This window comes from Aptenodytes forsteri, unplaced genomic scaffold (assembly GCF_000699145.1).
Source record: "Aptenodytes forsteri isolate BGI_AS27 unplaced genomic scaffold, ASM69914v1 Scaffold13, whole genome shotgun sequence".
Lineage (NCBI taxonomy): Eukaryota > Metazoa > Chordata > Aves > Sphenisciformes > Spheniscidae > Aptenodytes > Aptenodytes forsteri.
Genome location: NW_008794543.1, coordinates 938,037 through 962,433, shown reverse-complemented (window position 1 = coordinate 962,433; position 24,397 = coordinate 938,037). Strand labels below are relative to the sequence as shown.

At 38.4% G+C, this 24,397-nt stretch overlaps 1 protein-coding gene across 1 annotated transcript in view; it reads left to right on the top strand.

Annotated features, from left to right (window-relative positions):
• MARCH1 (membrane associated ring-CH-type finger 1) overlaps positions 1-24,397 on the top strand; it is a 102,608-nt gene that overhangs the window by 56,230 nt on the left and 21,981 nt on the right. The window contains exons 3-4 of the mRNA XM_009272314.1: positions 6,188-6,267; positions 20,358-20,538. Of these exons, the coding sequence (XP_009270589.1) occupies positions 6,188-6,267; positions 20,358-20,538 (261 nt within the window). The remainder of the gene's footprint in view (positions 1-6,187; positions 6,268-20,357; positions 20,539-24,397) is intronic.

Sequence of the window (24,397 nt, the reverse complement as noted above, 5' to 3'; positions counted from 1 at the left end):
CATCTGCGTATTTTTTTCTAAGAACTACAAAACATTTTTATTAAGAAAGTAATAATGTCTAGAAAGAGGCATCCTTGAAGAGAATCATGAATCAAAAATACTGCATTGCTGCAGTACAAAGACTTTTGTAAACTATAATCCATCTGATAATTCAAATCTTAGCTAGTCTACGTCTATAGATAGAGTGGATTTTTGAGTAGAACCTCTACCTCTAAAATGAAGATTAACATAGATCAGTAAGACGGGAGAAGAAATTAAAAAGCTTATTGAATCTACAAGTCAAAGTTGTAATTGCTTTTGTTGGTTTCATTTTTTAAATAGTAGGATAGATTTGCCACTTGCAATTTTGATTTTACTTTGATGGAAAGTAAACCTGCTTTAGTGATTTAGATTTCAAAGCATTTTACAACAGGATCATACTGATTTCCAAAGGTGCTGAATGGTATTGTTCAGCAGAATCGTAAGGCTATTTCCTCTCCTTCCTTCTGTGTCACTTTTCCCTTTATTCCTTCTCTTCAGAGGCAGAAGGAGGGGAAGGAAGACAGGAGAGAAAGAAACAGGTTGGGGAAGAAATGTGCAAGGAATAATTTACAAAAAAAAATCTGTGAGAGAAAATGTAACAGAAATTGAGTTACCAATTAATTTAACGGTTGCTGTAAACCCATCAATCAGACTATTATAACTTTGAGCACAAAGCAGGAACTCCATCATAAAGGACCAAAATAGAAAAGAAAAACCAAACAACCAAACCAAACCAAAACAAGAAACCACACTTTCCCAAACCCATGTGCCTAAGTTTCAATTGCCATCAAGACACGCTTTGTAAGATACACCTGGCTTGGGTCATTTCCGCTATGGTTTTGGTCTTTGTAGACTTGATAAATTATCCAAATAGAAGTTTATAAAGATGGATGTTTTCCATTAAAAGTTGCATTGCTTACAAAGCAGAAATTTTCAGATGAAAATACACAGACTGGATCTCCTGCTGAGCTTATTGCCATGCAAACTGCCATAATCTTCTAAGGTATCCATTCCTTGGTGTGCCATTATTTTAATAGGATAGAGTTTCAGCTTTTTAACTATATTGGCTGGTGGGATCTGGAGGATTCTGTGATGCATTGCTGCTATAAAGCATACTTAGTACGAGAATAAAAGCATTAGTCATATTCCCTGTCTGCCCTACCTTCCCTCAATTTTCTGCGACTTTCTACTTAAGCAGTGTTGTAAGCTGAGCAGCTTTTGGAAATGCCTTCCTTATTCAGAACAGAGGTATTAGAGGATTCATTAGCCTTTCTGGTGGCATCTGTGAGGCCATTGTATAGCGGCTGTCCATTACATCCAGTTTGTTATTTTAAAGCTTAACTCCATTCAAATATGAATGCTTTGCACTTGTGGAATGTGTTTTTACTCAGCTTTTCTGTTAGGTCTAAGTAGAGTCCTTCTCTCTTCTGAAGAAGAGCACAACTTGACTCATGTTCTTGGACTAGTTTCAACATGCAGTGTTATGCAATAGATGGTCAGTGAGGACTCTCATTTTTTGTTACTATCTGAAAAATTCTATCAGATCCTGAACACCAAAGTAAAGGCAATCTTGATTTGAAATTCATACTGTTTTCATCAGTTGAACTCCATTCTGTCCCCCATTTCTGTCTTTGCTGCAGTGTTTTGACACGGACACGTGTGTGTGTGATATTAAAGTCCCCTTGTCTCAGATAAATTATTATCATGTCTCAGATAAATGATTATCTTCTTGCTTGTCCTGAAAACTCCGTATTTACCACTATTCTGTTTGAAAAGCATGCTACCAAATCCTGTTGAACGTATCAAAAATAATTATGGATAAGCGCCCTGTCATGTCTGTTAATTGAATTGCATATCCTTGACAAGAGAGTTCATCTAAACTGGCCAAGACAGCAGAAGGTGGTGACTGGGGAATCTCTCTCTACTAACAACATTTTTGAAATGCCAAACCTAATCAGCTGGAGTTGGCGTTATCTCTCAAACATCTTCCTTGTGTTGATGGCATAGAGAAATGAGCTGCCTTGCTTATAAATGAATTGTCAGACAACTTTCTTTTGAATTACCACATTTAATTATGCTGCTGATATAATTTGCTATGATAAAATCAGTACAGTGCTTGTTTAGTTTTCCCATTCCAATGAGCTGTACAATCCAGCTGTCTGAAGTAGACATTTGTTCAAGGAATACTGTTTTTAAAAAAATTCATCATTCTGCCTGCCAAGTGGAATTGGAGTCCACAGCATCAGTTTGATCCCTCTATTCAATAAATACAGTATCTCAAAATATTCAGTGTGCTAAATAGCAATATAGCAGTGGGATAGCAATTATAGCAATAAGATCTGTGTGCTTGAGCCTGTTTCCAACATCTGTTGCATATACATTCCCACAGGAGCTGGACTGATGTAATGTGAGCAGAATATATTCAAATGATCGTGTTTTGGTTTGTCAGATATGCTTTAAAATAAACTTGATGCCACTTAAAAGATTTTGTATTTTGCTTCTAAAACTAGCAGTAAAGATGCTTAAAGATAAAAGAAAGCTTATATTTTGAGCAGGGATGATGGGCCTGTTCAGTGCTGTGTTTTGTGGCAGCACAGTATTGCAGACACTCCGAGGTAGCACGGACTGAATGAACGTGGAACTTGTGCAGGGCAGCGCTTGGTTGGGTTCACCAGCCCGCTCTGCCACTCAGAGGAAGCAAAACGCTGGGCTGATACAACCATACCCCTTCTAGGATCTAACCTGGAACTTCCATATGGCTGTATGCTGTGCTCTGTAAATACACCAACTGACTAAATGCTACTTTAGGTATCTTCACTGTGAGGCTGGACTTCAGAGAATATACATTTTTTTTAAAAAAATGAGTTTGGGATGTATAGCTTGTAGAGGAGATGGCTAGGAGGGAATATTACCGAAAGAAATGAGGTAAGCCCAGAGGCAGTGTTGGCAGCAGAAAGCACATGCAGTTTATGCTGTCAGAATGTGGGTTGGGTGAAAAAGCAAAGGGATTTTGGGGTAAAGGTCTGGAACAGGCTTCCAGCTGAGTTGGAAGTCACAAGTTTTTAAAAACAGCTTGACTAGCTGTGCTTGATTATATTCATATGGCATGTGGTAGCAGGGACAGACCTGATATTAACAGGTCCTTCCACTCCTATTTAATTTACAGAGATAAAACTGGAATTATTTACAAAATAAGGCCCTCCAGTACCTGTGAGGTCCATAAGTAAACATCAGATAATGAATATCAGAAACAGTGACTTTCTTGGTTTTAGAAATCACTCCATCAGTTCATTTTACCATTAAAAGCTATTTTAAAGTAGATAAAAATAAAAATTTGTATTTAAAAGTTGTAGAAACCTGTTGAATGAAACTTGCTCACAGATAAGAATCTGAATTATCTTGTGCGTAACTCGGCATGTTGGAGTTTTCTTCCTTTGTTTTTGAGGACTTAATTGGTGCATAGGCTTTTTGCCTGCCCAGATATCAGGTTTGCTCCAATAAGGATTAGACAAACAAGCAAAAAGCGTTCTTTTTTTAAAAGAATTTTAGAAGGAAATAAACTTTCCTCTGAGTTACGTGCAACTAAACATAACATCATTATGTCAGTGCAGGGGAACTAGAAAGTAAATTTGACTGAGCAGGCTGAAATAGTCCAGACCTCTTTACAGCTGAGAGTGAAATGTAAGATTTAACTGACTGAGTTACGTGCAACTAAAACATCATTATGTCAGTGCAGGGGAACTAGAAAGTAAATTTGACTGAGCAGGCTGAAATAGTCCAGACCTCTTTACAGCTGAGAGTGAAATGTAAGATTTAAGCAATCAAACTGGTAATGTAATTTTTATCTTAAAATAATTAGATTTCCACCTGTCTCCAGTCCCAAATAATAAGTGTAAAAGCTTTTCAAGGAATTTGTTTTAATTTTTGGCTTGATTCCAGCCCTCTTAAGAACCGTCTAGCTGACTTCCTGCTTTAATAGCTGCTGAAAGTTTCTTGAACTTGTGCAGACCTACTGTATGGTTACTGGGCCAGCTTAGCCGTTCCACTTATCCCTTGTGGCAAGGTGGCATAAACCTTGCCTTTATGGCATGGGGATGACCTGACCACCGCCTAAGATCAAGCCGAACCTCTGTAGTACACAGCTCCTGAAAGAAGCAGTGGTAGAGTCCTGCAGCTATGAGGGGAAAAAAGAAACGGGGAGCTAGCCGCAGGGGATGAATTCAGGAGTCCACACTCGATGCTAGGGCTGGATTTCTTCAGCAGTCCTTCATCTGGAGTTTAGTCTGGAGGGACATTTTTTCACATAGCAGCAGCGTGTAGCCCAACAACGTGGCTCTGGTGCTGATGTCTGCATCTTTCCTCGTTAAGTAGCTGCACAAATGGCTTAAGGTCTGCCTAATCACTTAAAACTAATCACAGAGGCTGAGGTGGAGAAAGATTATATACCCAACCATACATATACCATCTGTTTCTAATGTGTATGTGAAAACAATTCATATTCCTTCACAGTACGTGTAATTGAAATGTTGCTTTTGTAGAAAAAGAGATATGAAATACAAACAATTTCTCTCCCTGATACTTGTCCTTTTTTCCCAGCATTAGACTGCATGTAGACACACTAATGTTCCTCCTCTGCCTGGTGGACCCAGGCACTGAAAAACCATTTGAACATAAGGATTTTGCCCAAATGCTTTATCAATTTAATTTCTCATGTTGGCTTAGTTTTCATACCTCTGAGTTTCATTTCATGGAACTAGTAGTAAAGAATTAGTAATATTTTTGGTGTTGTGGTATTAACACATGAAGAGGTAAAAAGGGTTACTTGAATTCCGAAAGCTAGAAGATTATTTTCATGCAAAAGCACCGTTCTTAAATCTCAGCTGGTATCCCATTAAAAGCAAAAATGCACATAGTGGTGACTGATGTTTCCAAAAGATCTATGCATGAAATATAATGGATATTAAGAACCTTGGATAAAAGTGAAGTGTCATCAGGTACTTGCTGTATTTATTTATTTTTGCTTGTACTATTAATTTTCAAACTGACACCACAAAAATGTCTGTGAAAGGTGAGCTAGAAATAATTTTATTATGGGCTTTACGTGTGACTGAATTTGATTTGCTAGTACAAAAGCTTGGGATGACAGCCTTTACGTCTTTGTATTATTTGTACTTTGTACTCTTGCTTAATAGTCATTCTTCCCTTGCATCTGGTGTTGTGATCTTGTGCAACTCTTAGGCTTACAGTATTTTGTCGCCATTTGGTAGTGGTGCTTACAATGGGGTAGGGTTGTATACTAAAAGCTAATGGCCTTATTAGCTAAAGAAAGGTCATAAAGATTTGTATTGAACCCTCTTCCCACAATACTGTACCTCGTGAGTGATCCTGAAGAATCACAAAGCCTTGGATTTAAATTTGGATTCCATACAGCTATGCTGCCAGTAGATTGTGAGGCAGATTGAAATGGTTTGCTGTTAACACCATCAAAATATGTTTTCAGTGAAAGTATTGAGCACCTGAGTCTGCAATTTGTAGCAACAACCTTATGAGCAAAATATCACATACTAAATGTGTTTTATATTTCTCCTGCTGTTTGAGAATGTGATCAGCTCTGTAGAGATGCAGCCTGTACTTTGGTCTTAGGCTCATCAGTTTAACATTTTTCAGCTCTTCTAGAAGATCTGATTGCTTTGAAAACCTTTTAAAACATACTTTAATTTTCTCGCTGTTCTGTCAGTCCACTCAACATAGGTTAGCTTTGTGCTTTTCATCACTCAGCATAACATAAATGCACTTCACTCCATTTTGAAAGGAATCATCATGGTTGGTTGATTGCATGAAATAAATACAACATCCTTTCCCATCAGACATTTACAGTAGATCAAAACCAAAATGAAAATTCAAATGTTGAAAGCTGCTTCCTCAAACAGTGACAAAAGTAGTCATCAGCGAATGAGAGCTGAAACACTTCAGTCATATTTAGTTCCACAAATAGGTTTTGCTTTTGGTCAGGCTTCCTGTATTTTGTGAGCTTGCTTGTGTTCAACAGTGCGCTATGAACAGCAGCAACTGTTACTTTAATTTTGTAATCATGTGGCAAAGCAGTAAAATATCTGCAATGTATTTCATGGACAAAGATTCCAAACTGTCTAACTTATTCCAACAGGCAAGCAGTCCTACAACAGGAACAGCTCCCAGGAGTCAGTCACGGTTGTCTGTCTGCCCTTCCACTCAGGACATTTGTAGGTAAGTGCTGAGAAAAATACACTCTAATCTGGCTGATACTTCTTAGTTGTTTTTATTAAATAATATGTAGCTCTTGCTTCTGCTTAACACTATTCATAATTTACATAGACTTTAGTTTTCTTTTGATCTCTGTTTGTTCTGGTTCTGTGTTTGCTTTTCAGTCTTATGTTTTTCTATTAAAATTCATGTTCTCATTTTCATCCTTTTTTTGTGATTCTCTCTTTCACCCACCCTTACCATTTCCATCCCTTTCCTTTGCTTACTGCTTTGTCTAGATCTACTACCTTGCATGATTTGTCAGAAGATGAGCTTGAACATGCAACCCCTGTCATGGTGCTGACCCCTTCTAATAGGGAGTCTGGTAAGAAACAAGTAAAACGAAGGTTTAGGCGGAAAAGAGAGACTGGAGACAATGGTGAGCATACAGAAAAGCAAGGAAAGGGGAAAGACTGTAAATTGCATCCTGAGCCTGCAAGATCCAGCTGGAATGCATCTGATTCATCATCATCTTCGGATGAGAGTCAGTGGGCTCAGGCTAGGAGGAGAGCGAGAGAAAAGGCCAGAATGCCCAGGAGAGGGAGAAGGAACAATAGATCATGCAGTAACCAGTCTGGGTCCTCAAATAACGCTGTTGAACTTGTCACCTTGGGGACAATGGGGAAAAAGAAGCAAGAGGTATCTGACCCTGAGAATCCTACTTTAAATCACCGCCGAAGAAGGGTTCCAAGGCTTAAGGAATCACAGTCTTCAGCGTCATCTCAGGAAGCAAGGATTTCCTCAAGAAAATGTGGGAAGAGCAAAGGGAAAAGCTACTACAGAGATCGGCAACCTGCGTCTTTCCCTAGACACAGTAAAGATTCGAAGGACTGCTTTGCAGAGGCAGGCTCTGGCAGTGATGCTCTGGCAGTCCCAGATAATGGAGCACCTGCTGGGGCAGGGCCCAGTGTGACTGATGCTGTGCAGAAGCCTCCATTGTTGTATGATGACTGGTCTGATGATTTAGAAGTATGCAGGTTAGTCCCTAATAAGAAAGATTTAATGTTCTTAAGAGGAATTTCTCACCACCGTGGGCTGTGCCCTTCTCTTGACTGCCTTCTGTCACTGTTTCTCAGTAATAAACTGCTAGGCAGGGCATAAGAAATAACTCAAAAACTTTTGCTACAGAGAAGTTAGCGTATCTCAATCTGAAGACATACTTCTCTTATTTAAAAACAGTAATCCTACAAGGGAACCAAATGTTTTTCTTTGCTCTATTTTTCTTCATGAAGAGGGACACACTGTGTCCTCTGGCAGAGTATTACTGTGTTTTAAATCTCCAGCCGGAGGCAGAGAACAAGGCAGAGTGCCAGATAGCTCAGTACAATGGGATATGGAGTTTTTCCTTCTTAGGTGATAAGTTCAAATCCAGCTTTGGTCCCTCTTTGTCATTTTTCATTGATTTACATGAAATAAGTTTATGGTCTTGATTCAGTGTCCTCTAGAGCTGCCATTACCACAGCAATCTGATGGACGGTGCCTGCAAAACACCCTCTCCAGTCGGACATGAGTTGTATGGGACTTTGCACTGCTGAACACCTCTACACTGTGAACGTGTAGGGGCTGTTAGTTCGGTACCCATCACAAGGATTGGAACGATACAAGGGATGATTGGGCAGAATAAGCATTAAAATAAGCTTTGGGAAAGAAAAAGCAACACCAACGGTCCTCTCTAGTTCAGAAGTTCAGGCTTCTGACAGTCTGATACCCTTGGTGTGAAGCATGCAATCAGAAGGTGAGCGTTTTCCCCTGGAAATGAGAGCAAGCTGGCCACTTCTGAGCTAAAGTCGAAATCTGGAGTAGACAGCTAGGTGGACTCGAGTTACTTAATTTAGTGGTAAATGAAAATGCACCATCCCGTAAGTTTAACAGAACTGAAAAAAGTATTTCTTTTTTTTTCCTTTTTTTTCTCCCCAAACTTGTGAGCCAGCACTGACTCTCATCTACAAAGTGTAAATGAGGATCAGGCTTAGTTTCTTGATACGGTAACCCAAAACTTCTCACTTTTCTTTGCTGGGAAGAAATTTGCATGGAAACGTAAACACAGTCAGAATGAGGAAGTTCACGATGCCACATCATGCAGTTTCACAGTATTCTTCAACCTAGTAACACACTACAAAGATCCTAGTTTTAAAAAGAAAAAAGATGACATGCAGGCATTGTACTTTTTCACAGCAGGAGATAGAAGCTGTTAATAATACAGCTAGTGCTACGCACTCATTGTTACACTTACCAAGAAAGAACGGACATTTCAGTTGTCTGACCATTGTCTGTCATGGTAATTTAAGATTCTTCAGACGAAAGTCCAGCTGTGTTTGTACATCAGCTTGTACATCAGGACCACACCCCTGGCTCGGGACCTCTTCACCTTACAGAAACGCAAAGAAACAGCAGCAGTCGTAACTATGTCACACATTTTTGAAGCACTTGAAGTGTGTCTACACGGTATGATGCAGAGATGTGCACAGATAACTACTTCAACAGCTTCAGAGTTGTCTTAAATTTCTGAGCCACCAAGCCTGCATGTATTAAAGATCCAGCGTAGCAGGCACTGTACATATATATCAGGGCCATTTAATAATTATTAACTGAATATGAGCTACCCAAAAACTGAAATAAATTATTTCAGTATGGCTCTTCATATGGGCTTAACTATATCATGTTAAAAAAAAGATAAATTAAAGTCAAAGTTTTGTAATTGTCTCATGTAGATTAATCCTAACTCTTGCCTAAGTCCCCAGACTTAGACTTTGTTTTCAGATGGAGAGTGGACTCCAGTCTTTTCTCTGTCTTCTCGACCCATTTAATTTTATTATAATTATTCAGGCATTTTTTGTAAGACTTGGAGCTTGGTTCAAGGATGGACTTCTTGGATGTGCACGCAAATTTTTCAGCTAGGCTCTTGTTTAGTAGAGGAAGGTTGAAAACTTTTGATGGGTATGTGTCCCTAGGCTATCAGTGGAGATGCTCTTTGAACAACTCAGAGTTAAATTCAACACAGTTGATAACTTGACCTGTTGTGCAAAGTTTGGCAAAAGAGTCATAATTGCATTTTTCTTCATGTCAGGGTAATGCTATTTTTTTTGTTGTTGTCATTACTAGGTGTATCATAGTGATGATAATTCATCTAGGAAAAACATTACAAAATCAAAAGCATGTTAATTTTTCATAGCTGGTAAGTTGTCTTAATCAATTTGCAGACAGCTGAAGAAAAAGGAAGACATGCTTTTACTACCAATTCAGTGTAGACTGTAGTTTCTGTTTTTCAGGACAGGTCCGTGCACTTAATTGACTCATGATCTGTGGTATGTTTTTCTTCAGATTCACAATCTTGCATCTGGAACAAAAAAAAGAATTACATTTCAACGTAGATATGCACATATACAGTAACCATTTCTCTGCATGAGAAATAGAAAAAGGAGGGTTTTGTGATGTTTGTTCTAAGACTGGAATTAACATAGCTGGTTCCGATGTGGAAAATTTGTTTTCTTGAGGTGTTTCTTCAAGCTTTTCATCCTAGGTATTCATGTCTTCTAGTTGATATGACAAAACTAGCTGAGAGGAATGGCTCTCACCTAGATGGGATTGTGTGGAAATAGCAGAGGAACAGGGATCTTAAACATGTCCTGGTGCCATTTATTTTCTCTTTAAGTGTTTGGGTAGGCAATTTTTTTCCTTTACTTCCTCATAAATTACTGGCAGTGGAACGCATTTATATATGCAAATAAGGCTATAAGCAGTTTTCTCAATGTGCATTTAGCTGCATGAGCAGGAATGTGACAGGACACACCCAATTCTAGCATAAGCACATTAGTCAGATAAAGTATACTACCATGGTGCAATATATACTTCAGGTAGTCTAATGTAGGCCTCTTGGTCACTTCAAGTGAGACATTTCCCCTTCTAGTGTTACTGTTTCTCTATTTCCAAAATGACGAAACAATGACACGACACCAATGACAATCTTTACAATCTCTTCCCTGAACATACTCCTTTCTTCTGGAGTCCATTAAGAAGGCAAGGTTTCTGCTTCTGGGATTAGGGACAACTACATAAGTTCTGACCATGCTGAGTTGTTCTGGCACCTAATTTTTTTTTTTGAGATTCTCAGGATAGGCTTTCTAAACCATACAGTTGGATCCCCCTTTTCCTAAGTTGCCCTGTATCTGAGATTTTCTTTGTATGTACTTTATTCTGGAATTTGCCATGTGGCTTGAGGCACAACCTCAGAAATAACCTTCTTTGGTCTGCATGAGGGTAATTTCCCTCAAGGGAAAAGCTTGGTGTGGGACATGATAAAGTGAGTGGATTGTGAGGATTTAGTCCCATGGATTTCCATGTGGGAATTACTAAGGAAAGAAAATTGGTTAGTTGATATTACCACTAGTGTATCATAAGTGCTTTTTGTATTGACTCTGAATTAATGTTGTGGTATTTTTATTATTTATGATGGGAGAATTGAAAGATATGATCTGTTTGACTAGTTATGCTTTTGGTGTAAAATCTTCTTGTAGTACTGATGCAGTCATTTCAGCAATAACACTGAACTATAATTAGCTGAAAGAAACCACACACACTTAAATAAGGTGGAGTTTCTCACTATGAAAAAAATGCATATTGGAAGTAGAATTTTGATTTTGTTGAACTCCATGAATGACTCTGTATGCAGTCAGGTAATGGCAGACCCTCATTTGAGGAGTAAATAGAAGAGTAGGGCATGCCAGAAGACTGGTAGGAATGGGGGGAAGCAGTAAGGGAAATGATGAAGTTGATTCATGAAATCTGCAGAATCTACTTGCCATGGTTTAACCCCAGTTGGCAACTAAGCACCACACAGCCGCTCTCTCACCCTCCCCCCCCGGCCAGTGGGATGGGAGGAGAGAATCAGAAGAGCAAAAGTAAGAAAACTCATGGGTTGAGATAAGAATGGTTTAAGACTTGAAATAATAAAATAATAATAACAACAACAACAACAATAATAAATTGTAATAGGAAGTAAAACAACAAGAGAGAGAGAGAGGAACAAAGCCCAGGAAAGAAAAAACCCCAGGAGGTGATGCAACTGCTCACTGCCCGCCAACTGACGCCCAGTCAGTCCCTGAGCAGCGATCGGTCCCCCCCGGCCAACTCCTCCCAGTTTATGTACTGAGCATGACGTCACATGGTATGGAATAGTCCTTTGGCCAGTTTGGGTCAGCTGTCCTGGCTATGGTCCCTCCCAGCTTCTTGTGCACCTCCTCACTGGCAGAGTATGGGAAGCTGAAAAGTCCTTGACTTAGTGTAAGCACTGCTTAGCAACAACTAAAACATCGGTGTGTTATCAACTTTGTTCTCATCCTAAATCCAAAACACAGCACTGTACCAGCTACTGGGAAGAAAATTAACTCTATTCCAGCTGAAACCAGGGCACTACTTCAAGTATAATATTTTAAAATCAGCTTTAAAAAGCTAATGTATTAATTAAAAAGCCATTATAAACTTAGGAAAAGACTAATATAGTTATTTCTATGTGTTAACACAATCATAGATAGGAAGAAATAGTGTGCATTGCACTTGACAAGAGGCAATATGATTATGTAGTTTCTCTCTGAAATCAAGTGTTGTAACAGGATTTTTTTCATAATATTGTTTAGCAGGACCTGCAGAAGTAGTATCTTGCATGAAAATACTTACATCCTGAAATATTCACATAGTGGAGTTCTCACAAAATCAACAGGCAGAAAGCCTCTGGGGAGGAAACAGGTCCTCATGGACTTGAGGAAAAAAGAGAAAGGTGAACAGAAGATAGCTATATAGGCTCAAATACTACCATTGACATTTAACACTCATTTTAAATTTATACCGAAGCCATGAAGTTGGATCCAGTAAATAATTTAAACTGTAGTGCAGAATACGTAGACTTGAAGTACCATCCAGAGCCCTCTAAAATCACCAAACACTGGAGGATGCTGACTGCCAGACTGTAGTGTTTGGCTGAAGAGGGTTTTTAACCTGTTTCTCCCTGGTATGTTAGTGCCTTCCTTGGGGTCTCAGGATGATACATTTCTTCATTAGGAGCCAAATCTCTGAATCTTGTCCTGCATGTTGGCTCCTCACCCCTTCCTTTTAAAGAACTGCGACCGCTGCTTACTTTCCTGTTCAAAGCCTTCTTTTTCAAGGTGACTTTCTGATAGGAATCTCCTCCTTTCTGAGGAATCTCCTTCTCTGTAGGATGGTCTAGTCGTTCATCAGTCTTTGAAGCAGTATGAAATCCTGGTTAATTCTATTGTCCGCCTGATGGTTCAAAGCCCCATCTGTCACCTCTTTAGCCATCTGGTTAGGCAGTCCCTTTTGGAAGCTCTCCATGATTCAGAAGGATGCAAGGAGAGCCAAAACGAGGCAAACATGTCTTTGTTGTGGTTAGGGTCACTTAACTGGGGGAGAACTGAGTCCTGGTTTCTGCTTTTCTTTCTTTCTCTCAAAACCTATTATTATTTTTAATGCAAATGGGTGAAATGGTACCACTTCCTGCTAGAAAGTTCAGGTGAGAGGAGACCCTCGGTTTTAAGGGTCCCGTTATTAAATACTTAAAGCTTGCATATGTTCTGCAGGGAGTTTCATTACTTAAAGCTTTGACTTTCACTAGGCGGATGAGAGGAAATCTAAATCCTTTTTTAAGATGCAGTCCCTAGTTCTTTGAACTGTGTTCAATGCAGTAAATCTTGTCTGACGTATCTTGAGTTGCACTGACAGTGCATCTGAGGCAGGAATTACTTGTAACTCTTTAGATGGTTAGATATCCTATTTATCACCTATAATGGAAGATTAATAGAAGGACAAGAAATGCTGACAAAATAAAAGATTTAGTATGCTTTTGCTAATGTTGTTTGCTTTCGGGTCTCTTACAAATTCTGATCACGTTTGCAGAAATCAAGAGAAAGCTTTACCTGGACCATTATGAAATTCCACTGGTGTGGTGCAACATTTTGAAAATGTTTTTTCCTCTAGTCAGATAAAGGCAGCTGACTGTATAGCATAATGGAAGGGCAGGAGCGACAGGGAAAAGGTATACAAATTGATTACATTCGGTACGGAGAATTAATGTGCTTCATTAACGCTGTGTTTAAATGGAGAGGAAGACCAATTTGTCATTTAGATTACTTTATGATTTAACAGTGGAAAGAATAGAAATGAGATTAAAAAAAAAAAAAAGCCTGCAAAATAAAAACAAGGGAAACATGGCATGCTGTAACCTATCACAGGGTGAACATATTTAGTGAATTTAACTTCTTTTTTCCAAGTGATAAATTATGCAGGAGCAGAGTTTGATTTTTTTTGGTTTCTGTTTATGACTGAGTGAATTATTTGCTGTGAGTTGTTCATGAAGTTGTTTGCTTTAATTTTAGGTTCTAACTACCTAAAAGCACTGTAAGCCCTTTATAAATTGGCAGAAAGAGAAAATGACTTTTTGTGGACAGAACAGTTTTCTTAAGATTATCAGACAGTAACGACAGCAGTTTTGTGTATCCTTTTGCAAACGTGTGGAATTGGTTCCTTTTGGTCCAATCAAGATCACTTAGGAGCTCGTGGTACTTCATGCTGGCAGCTAATAATCCTCACAGCCAAAAATCAAAGCCAGGGATTCAGCTGGTCCAACATTTTCCAACTATGCTGCTTCTCCCTGACTAAGCTCCCTTTAGTAATAGCGAGGTATAGCAATGAGATGTACCCACTGAAGAGGGTAAGAATTTATCTTTGCATAACCATTATGAGTCCAGGGATGCTTTCCAGTGAAGGTCAAGATTTTAACTGCCTTTTCAATCATTTCTCACCAAAAATAGTATTTTAGGAATAAGCGTTATCTTTCTCGAGCATATTTATATGGAGAAGATATTTGCCCCTTTTATTAGATTTGGGGGCAAATTTGTTAAAAGTTTGTTAAAGAGATTTGTTAAAAGTTCGAAAGCATTTCTGTTCTACTGGTATACTTCCATCCGCAGGAAAATGACAGTATGGGTATTGGGCATCTGCATTAGTTTATTATCATGCTCTAGTTCACAGTGCATAGCAATTGCATCACAGGGGCAGTAAACATGTCACAGTCACAAGGCAGTAGCTCCTCCTAATTTTGTCAGTGAAGGGGTCTCCATTAGTGCTTTAGTTCAGATAAGGAGCCTGCTTTTGAAGCACATCTGATCACCTTTACTTTTACCATGATCTAGACCACACTGAGTTCTCCAACTATATTCTCTTTGAGTGAAAGTAAACTGAAAGACGTATTCCTGGTCCAACCTCAAATTAGTATCAAATCAAGGCAACCCCCACCAAGATGTCCCTGGTGTAGATATCGCGTTTTTAGCACTAGCTGGTTTCTTTTAACAGATTTGCTACACTTTCACTGCAATGCTTGTTAACATAGACATAGCTGTATAGCACCCAGGAATATTAGAGAACAATACAGTTTTTACATAATTATGTCATTTATAGCCCTTAAATATTACCATACATCATTATCAGTATGCCCATGCCCCCATATACACTTCTATTTTTGAAAGCCTCAGAGGCATTCCCCTAGGTTGTACATTTGTTAATGAGGGTAAAATTTGACCTCGTATATTTTCAAGGAATTCTATAAAAGCTATCTGCACTACGTCACTGTAGCTAAACGCTTTGTCTATCTGTAATGGCCAAAAATCCTTGAAAATTTTATTAGGTACTGAGATGCAGTGCCAATCCCAAATATGGGATCCACTGAAAGAGTTCTGGTGGTGCAGAATTACTACCAACTCTTTTCTACCAGTACTGTTCCTAATGACAAGGCTCTGATGTAGCTCGAAGCACAAGCAGGGACATGCTAATCCATTCTTACCCTTAATCACCTTCCTTTGACAATAGCCGTCTATGGAAATCAGCTGTACAGATACTGTCATAGAGGAGCGCTTGCCAACTGGGTAAGGGTAGAGCACTAAGTTTCACAATGCACACAAGACTCCTGCAGAATAAGTGCATTTTATACTTCACTGCAGTGGCGTAGAAATTGGCCTATTTTCTTAATTACCAACGGGTAAAGTGGATTAGTGAAAGACAGGTTAGGATAACTGCTGTTTTTCCAATGAGAGTTGAGATTAGCAGCTATTCTCTTTAATGAGGGTAAAATCGTTACCTTGCATGTGATGGAAAAGCTACAAACCTGTTGGAATCTATCTGTATCTCTTGCAATAAGCAGCTCAGATGGTGACTAACCATCTAGATTGTAATTTTGGTTGCTGTGATTTTGCCAAACTAAACCACTGTCGGGAAAACCTGAACATTTTCCATGTGAACTCCTTGCTTCACACTGATTTTAGTTGACCTTTTAAACTGAGATTATGTAAGAAATTTGTTTGTATGGGAAAAAAAAAAATCTTAATTTGATGAGAAGTGAAGGACAGTCATCCAGGATAGCTCTTGCTGTTTTTCTGAAAATCAGCCTAAATCCAATTACCATATGAATGTCTACAAACTGTAGCCATCTTGTTTCATACTTCCCTTCCTGCCTCCTAACTTTTGCAGTGAACAGGACCAGGGGAAACAAGGGAAAACAGTTCATAGTCATGGAATTAAAGACACTGCAACAATACCAAATTCTGAAGATGCCTCACTTCTGAGTGCTTAGTTTAGCAGCATCGCTTGATTTTAATCCAATAAGAAATTTCTCTCATTTTTATATATATAGTGTCAATATGCCCTTCAGTGAAGTACGTGGAATACCTCAAACTGCTAGCAACTTTACTTACTGCTTTTGCATAGTCATTATGCAAAAGTACGAAGTTTAGTATGTCACATACAGCAGTGAAGCACTCAGTGAATGATTACATTATTATTAGGTTCTCAGCATCATTTGGATGTGCCTTGAATGCAATGAATATTTTGAACAAAAAGAAATACTGAAAAATAATTCTAAAATGTCCACAGTAAACTTCTTTAACTTTTCATTTTTACATTCATCTTTCTCTAAACATTTTCTAAATTGAACTATTCTGTTTCTGTTTGAGAACTGGGTTTTATGTAGGGACCATACAAGAAATCTGCAACAGTTTTTATATGAATTATGCAAAATCTTTCAAAAAGACTAATTTTGTTTTCAGTTTAACATTTTTTATTTTTTTCCTGAAAAGTGTTTTTTCTTTTTACTGATTTATTGCATTCTAAGTGAATCTGCTATTTAAGAACATCCTTTAAAGAATTATTGTGGATTTTCATCTGATATATGCACAGTGTTGGCATGAATTTCTCTGTTTGCTAGTTCTGTGTGCTGAAGGTTGTAGAAACAATTCTGTGCTAGAGAAATATGTGCTGGGTAGTTAAAAAACTCGTATATAAAGCAAAATCTTAAGCATAAGAATGACTGCACTGTTAGAGTATTATTTCATAAAGCTGCACAGTGTGCTTTCTTTAAAGAAAAATAAATATTCTGTGCTCTCAATGTGAATGGAGATGTCTGTAGGTGTATATTAGACACACAGAAAATTTTGTATATCTGAATCAGAAGATCATCTAATAGCTCGTATATGCTGTGTTGTCTGGTGTGCACAAGATTTATAGAGCAAAGTCTCCTCTGGAGCCTGGTACTCATCTTTTCCCATAGACAAGCAAGGTCCTGTTCATGCGGGAATCTTAAAGCACTAAGCGGTCAAACCCTACCAAAAAAAAAAAAATGCAGGCTCAATTTATGACTATAAAGGGATTCTAACTAAAAGGATTTGGTCAAATAGCTGACTTCCTTCCCTCCCCTCCGTTTCCACATAGTCAAAAGTATTGCTCTATAATGAAGGCCATTTATCTACTGAAGGACTAGAAAGTTGAGAAAAGCTGAGTATGTAAATTCTGTAGGTATGTCTGAACAGCTGAAACTGCAGCTATTAACCATGATCAGTGCTGTACTACAATTTGTATATAAATCAGCATAGATTTAGCATTTTTTTTTTTTTTTTGCTTTATAGTGGAGAGTGGTTTTTTTTCATTCAACTCATTTCTAAAGTATGTAAGCAAATTTTACTCTCAGGATAAGGTCAGCCCTGTAAAGAGTCAGTCTGATGGGTGAAAATTTTGAACAGTTGTGATCATGTAAAAATAGGAAACTAGAATGGAAGTTCTCTAACTCCAACTTGGTTTAGTTACTACTCAGATAAGTCTATGCTTTGTATCCCTACCTCAGTTCTGTTTGCACAACATACTTTTCAAAAACATTGTTTACAATTTATTTTCTATAATTTGTGTTAATTATAATGTACATGATAGGTAAATACAGCAAAGGGCAAAGACGCACAAAATTCTGATTCAGTACTCATGACTAAGCAAGATATTACAAGTTATCTGGCCCAAGCCTTTAAAAGATATTTAAGCAGTTAGCCAACAGTCTGTTTCAATAGCTGTCAGGCACCCACATATCTTTAAAGACTGTGATTGTGCGTTTAGGTAGCACAAATTTCTTTTAAGCTAATTTCTTCTGGCTAAACAAATAATGAAGAGCTAAATTGCACCAAAGAGCATTCAAGCTAATGAAAACCATGCCTTTGGTTATTTTCTCTGTACTTTAATTCCATTTGAAGTTTGTTTTTATTCTCATTACGTATTTCATGGTTAGAAAGCTAGAAGAGGCCATTATTTACTTGGAGCTTCTGTATAATGTGGGTTCTTAATGTCACCTTGTTATTTATATGTTTAGCTTGTAACTTCTGTACAACAAAAGCACAAATAGAACGTATAATTCATATAGCGTTTTTCTGTAAAAGTATTTCTACTGAAGAATACTTCTATTCATTTCAAATTTGCAATGTCACTTTATTTGAAGATCCCAGTGGAGTTTTAAACTTGCATTTTAGCTCTTAAAATAATTTTAAACAATTCTGGCAGTAGTAGAAAAAAGGCTCTTGGGTACTTAGCTTAGTTGTCTAATTTCTAAATAGTTTAAATGCTAAGCCTCTAAAATAAATTATGTATAGCTTGAATTTAAATGAACAAAGAATACTAGTTTTCCTTTGGGAAATAACTTTAATTTAAAAAGAGAATGATGTTTCTTATGTAACTCTCAGCTGGGAATGCATTTGTTAGCAACATAGCTATTTGGTGTTTTGAAAATTTAGTTCTGTTTAAGCTACAGGCTCAACAAGAAGTCAGTACACAGACAATTTCCATGTAAGAACTAAGCCACTGATGCACCTAGCTTGGCTGGGTTTGTAAAGAAAAGACTGTAAATTGAGTTCTTGTAAAATGTGTCTCACAAAAAATGAATGTGTGCAAGATAGAAGTTGTGGTATTTTCTTTTCCCCTCTACTCCCATGGGGTATAAGATGCTGATTAGTGTACGGGCACCACTGTAGACACTGAAAACCTGGCTTTTGAGTACTAGGTTCCCAGAGCCTCATTTTTTTGGCTGGGTTGTTTGGGGGTTTTTTTGTCTCATGCTATATTTCTGCCTCATTTTTTTGGCTGGGTTGTTTGGGGTTTTTTTTGCCTCATGCTATATTTCTAGCAAAGCAGCTTTGTTCTGCTTTCCCATTGTTGTAGATTCATTTTCTCATGGCTCTAGGCTACACCATGGAAGAATAGTGAAGCTGCTGGTTTTGATCCATAGATCTTTCGCTTAGACATTGAAATCTCCTCCTCCCGCTGCTTGTAGACTTGGCAGCCTCAGTGCTCTGCTGTAGCCAGTCTTCCACAGGGTGTCTTTGCCAGGCTGCCTCCTGACGTACGCCAGGCGCTCCTGTGCTATGAAGGTCGCCCTTCTTCCCTAACCTGGCTGGTAGGGCACAACCTCACCGCAGTGCCCTCCCCAGCCTTTTTCCTACCCCAGGAGCAGTGTGGCCAGAGTTTTCTGCATAGAGGGGTGAGTTATTCCTCAGACGTGTTCATTCCTCATCCTCTGCACGCACATATGTGAGGGTGCCTTTCCTAAGTACTAAGTTGCTAAGCTCTAAGTTTTGTTTGCGTAACACCAGGATCTGTGGTGTTGTTGCTACTTCTCTATTTTGAAATAACATTTCTCAGGCTTCAGCTTTTTTTTTTTTTCTTTTTGTCTTTACATGCCAGTTTGACTCTTAGGGCATTCATTAGGGCTTGGGTGCTTTTTTCTGGGGTGGGGATGGGAGGGAGTTACTCTTCATTGAGGTGAACCTCCTACACTTCAGGTGTTTGGTTAAGCCTTCTGCTCACCGTAGAGCTTCCTCTGCCCTCACATAGACGCTTGCCAATAAAGCTGTCATTGGTTTTGATGGGTGACTGTTTTCCTGGTATGATCAGGAGTCTGTTTGGAAGAGGGAAAGATCACCAAGACATTTGGACATGTCACAGAAGAAAACCATCAGATTGTGATGTTAGGACACTGATCATTTTATGCAAAACCACATGAAAAGCTCTGTATCCCATTACAAGGTAACAACAGCTCTGGGACCAACCCCTACCTTAGGATCTGCTTACAGCTGTAGTTTTTGGTTTCCCAGATAACGCAGCTGTCTGCTTCAAAGGGACAGTGAAGAATGAAAAAGAGGAAGGACCAGGACTTTTTAACACCTGCCTCCTAAAAAGTATGTGCACATGTGTATACGCCATATGCATTACTCCAGAGTACTCAAAACTGTTCTCTAGTGCTTTTAACTGTGTAACTCCAAAGAGGTATCCTAGGAACTTTTTGTACTTTTCATACTGGATATTTTCAGCTTGGGATTAGATTCTGCTAACTTTGAGTATTTTATTGGCATTACTTACAGACCAAGAACTATACAGCTCTTAGAAAGAGCACTGGTATTTGTCTTAAAGGTTTGCCCTGCATAAAAGGGAAAAAGTGTTATTTCTATTGATTCACCTTCAGACCATTCAAATGGTAGCAAATTCAAAGAGAAATAACTAAGTGAAGAGAAATTACTAAGTCACGAAGGGAACAAGGAATATGTTCCTGGGCCTCAATCTGAAAGGTCATATACTTGGCATCTTATGAATGTCAAGTCTGAAAACAAAAAAGCGGTGTAAATAAACCAGTGCCTTTGCATTGCTGGTTGGCAAGTTCCCTCACTAGCTCTTGCTGTCCTTCCTGTCAGGATCTGTCACTGTGAGGGAGATGATGAAAGTCCCCTCATCACACCATGTCGCTGCACAGGGACCCTGCGCTTTGTTCATCAGGCCTGCCTGCACCAGTGGATTAAGAGCTCAGACACGCGCTGTTGTGAACTCTGCAAGTACGACTTTATAATGGAGACCAAGCTCAAACCTCTTCGGAAGGTATGGTGCTTTTGAATTTAATTACACTCAAGCGTCAAATGGCCAGAACAGCTGCACAAAATACTGGCACAATTAAAGAAACATCTGCCTGTCCAAAATGGCTTTGTATTTGCTGTTGTTAAATCAGTCCCAGTGATTTTATTTCTACATTTAAGTTAAGTTAATTTACAGCAGCAGAGGATTTTGACTAAAGACTCTCTTTTACCACACATGCAATATAAATGCACAAATAATAGGTTTTTGTATTTAGAATTTTTATCTTCAGCTTTTTGTTATTGGCTGATCTGCTTATTTTTAAGCCACAAAGAAACCTTACTCATCATGTTTTGCTCCTGAATAACACAGGCCAGTTCACCCAGTAATTTTTACATTGAGCCCATAACTTCTGGTTGAGACTGATGTTTATACCAATGTGGAGAAAGCAATTACAAAGTAACACACTCAATCAATTTAGCTGCATCTGTTCTAACTGTTACACTTGTGGACAAATTAATCACTCGCACATTAAGATTAGTTAATGGAATCTAAACTACAGGGCGACCTTGCATCCTGAAAGTCAAATGTATGTTATCTGCACTCATCTGTTTTCCAGGATAAATCAATGTAATGGTACACAGATTGTCAGTATAGGGAAGGTGAAGAGTTTGTTAAACATATGTGGGTTTTGTTTTCTTTGGAGTGAATCATTTCTCCTCTGATTTTTCTCTAAAAATGCTCTCATCCTTTCTGGGTTTTGTTGCATCTGTCAAGATTGAGTCAATCTAGAACAGGGCCAGTTTTGATTTAAAATAAATTTCAATGTGAGAGCCCTTGAAAAACATGTAGAAACTGTTAGCTTATAACTAGTGTATGCATATGTAATAGTGTTTTGATGGCAAAAGACATTTTGTTTGTGTCCGTTTTGCACAGGGAGCAGTTCAGAGAAAGGGGAGCAAATGAAATTCCTTCTCATTTCCCATCCAGAGAAATTATCTAGTAAGTGCCTGATGATAAACCACTTTTAAAGAGAGGATTAGGATTGATTTCACAAGCAAAGCTCGTGATAGGAAAGGACACAGTTCTCAAGTGCTAGGTAGATCTTGCCAGGTAGACTGGAAATTGAAACAGATGTAAATAAAAAACTGATGGCTAAAAACTTAATTATATTGACTTAGGTTTTAGTAATTGCAGATAAATTTTAGCTAATGTGACAGGAAGGAGATAATTGTATAAAATCCTCTGCCTGTAGCATACCTTTTGGGTTTTTTTTCTGTATATGTGTTTCTATTTTCAACACAAATTGCTTTAACCTTCCATCTAACAAATATACTTACAACAGCCACTTTTTCTAAGAGAATATACAGATATCCATATTTTTAACAAAAGCCTCTTCCTGATTGCGTTAGATAATAGAGCATCTTTAAAAAACTGGAAATAAAATTTATAGCATCCAAGGGGAAAAGGAGTGAAAAATGTGCATAACTGTTGATATCAGAAGTAGGACACTGTGTGTGTCTCGTTGTGTTTTAACCTCAGCTGGCAACTGAGCACCACACAGCCGCTCGCTCACTCCCCACCCCACCGTGGGGACAACAACAATAAATATACAGAGCAAGTTATGCATGATGCAATTGCTCACCACCCACCGACCGATGCCCAGCCAGTCCCCGAGCAGCGGCCCCCCCGGCCAGCTTTCCCCAGTTTATGTACTGAGCATGACGACACATGGTATGGAATGTCCCTTGGGCCAGTTTGGGTCAGCTGTCCTGGCTCTGCCCCCTCCCAACTTCTTGTGCACCTCCAGCCTTCTCAGTCGGTAGAGCATGGGAAGCTGAAAAGTCCTTGACTAGTGTAAGCACTGCTCAGCAACAACTAAAACATCGGTGCGTTATCAACTTTGTTCTCATCCTAAATCCAGAACACAGCACTGTACCAGCTACTAGGAAGGAAATTAACTCTGTCCCAGCTGAAACCAGGACACTTGTCATTGCTGCCCCCCGCCCCCCTTTTTTTGTTAACTGAAAGAAATTAATGGAATACTGACAGAGTGGTAATGTAATTCCTGGAGGTCTGTCACTTCTTAATTGAATGATTACCACCTTATTTATCTTATCATTGGTTCTCAGGTGAGGTTTTGATTTCTGACATAGCAAAGATGAGCTGCTTCTTTCAGACAGGATATTTTTGTTTCTGCTCAAAGCAATAGTCAAATGTAATTTATCTGCCTGACAGTAAATGCTGGCAGCGTTATCCCCTTCAAATGCATTGCTAACAAATATTTGTCTGTATAGTATGGACCCAGCATCTAATTACAGATCCTTTCTTATAATTTACACCCATTTCAGAAACCCAAACTTGGAAACATTTTTCAAAGTTTCCAAAGTTTTCAAGTTAAAACCAGTTATCCTTGTTGCATTTATAGCATTCAACTGTGACACCCTTCATATGTTATATTAAACTAAATATATCCTGCCTAATAAGTGTATGCACTATCATCGCCATTGTTCACAAATTTATGAAACACTAAACGGTTTAGGAGAAGTTGTTTTGTAAGCCAAGCATTTTGAGAGCTGTAGCAAAGACAAGGTAAGGGAGGAAAGAGTGATCATTAAGAGGCCTGCCGGGTAAGTACAGCTGACTGGTAACTTTTCACCCAAAACATCTTGTATAAAAATCACTGAAAGTGCTGTTTTGTCAAAAGCCATGTATTTTGCAAAAGTGGAAAGTTCCAAGTTTCTGGCCATCTCCAGAAGATGCCATTTCCATGGCCATTAGACCTGGATTTGAAGTGGCATTCTACAAGTGAAAGGGTCACATCTCTCAACCAGTTTTGACTTTTAATCTCTACTTTAGTCATGATGTGAGATTCTATAGTTTGGTTCTTGACTATGCATTACTTCATTATTATGAATTTTATCATAATACCTTTGTAACATTCCAACCGCTGGTCTCCTGAAGGGAAAAATTACAGACCACAGAATTTAATTACAGCTATGTACTTTTGTTTTTTTGCAGTATCACAAAAGCAGAATTTAAATATAAACCAAACTATTTGACTCACCTGGTAAATTACTACCTTTATTCACGCCTCAGCCTTTCATGCACCCTCAATGTTTCCTAACAGTTTTTTATCAAACTCTAGGATTTTATAGCAAAATGGTGTTTGAATATCATGTCGTACAGCTGTTAGCACCCATAAGTGACAATGTGCAGCATACTAAGTTAACATAAATCAGGATACCTCTATTAAATCAATAGGCTTGTGCCAATATGCAACAGTTATTTAATTACAGAATCTCTGAAAGCACCAGACATCAAATAAAACTTAATCATTTTTGTGAGTCTTTGCATTGAAGTAATCCTTTTAAGCATTGACCAACAGTCATTGCAAGTGTTTCATATATTTGAGCAGGTCTAATTACTTGGCTAAATATAAATTTAGAGATTAAATATTAAGCATTGCTTAGTGTGTCTTTTATTTGTCGTGGTCTCTGTTATGTCTATCTGTGGTTATAAATAATACAGTTGCATTTGTAGCTTTACCTTTCAGCATTTGCAATCCATAATGCAGAATTTCTCATTTATAAAGTGACTTTATTTATCATGGAAGGAATTAGAAAGCGGCAAGAAGCTTGTGTGATTTCCTTGTTGAGCTCTCTCAGGTAATAGCTCGTCCTGAGAAAATCACTTCTTCTTTAAAAAGGATGTAATCCTGGTAAAGTAGCACCTGCATTTCATATCTCTTGAATTTGGTGTTTAAAGCATAGTAGAAACAGGAACTGAATGAAAATACTGTGAGTATGAAATGGATTAAAGTGTCAAATTAAAAGGCGCTTAAAATGCAGAAATGTCTTCAAATGGAGATTTCTCCACAGTGTCT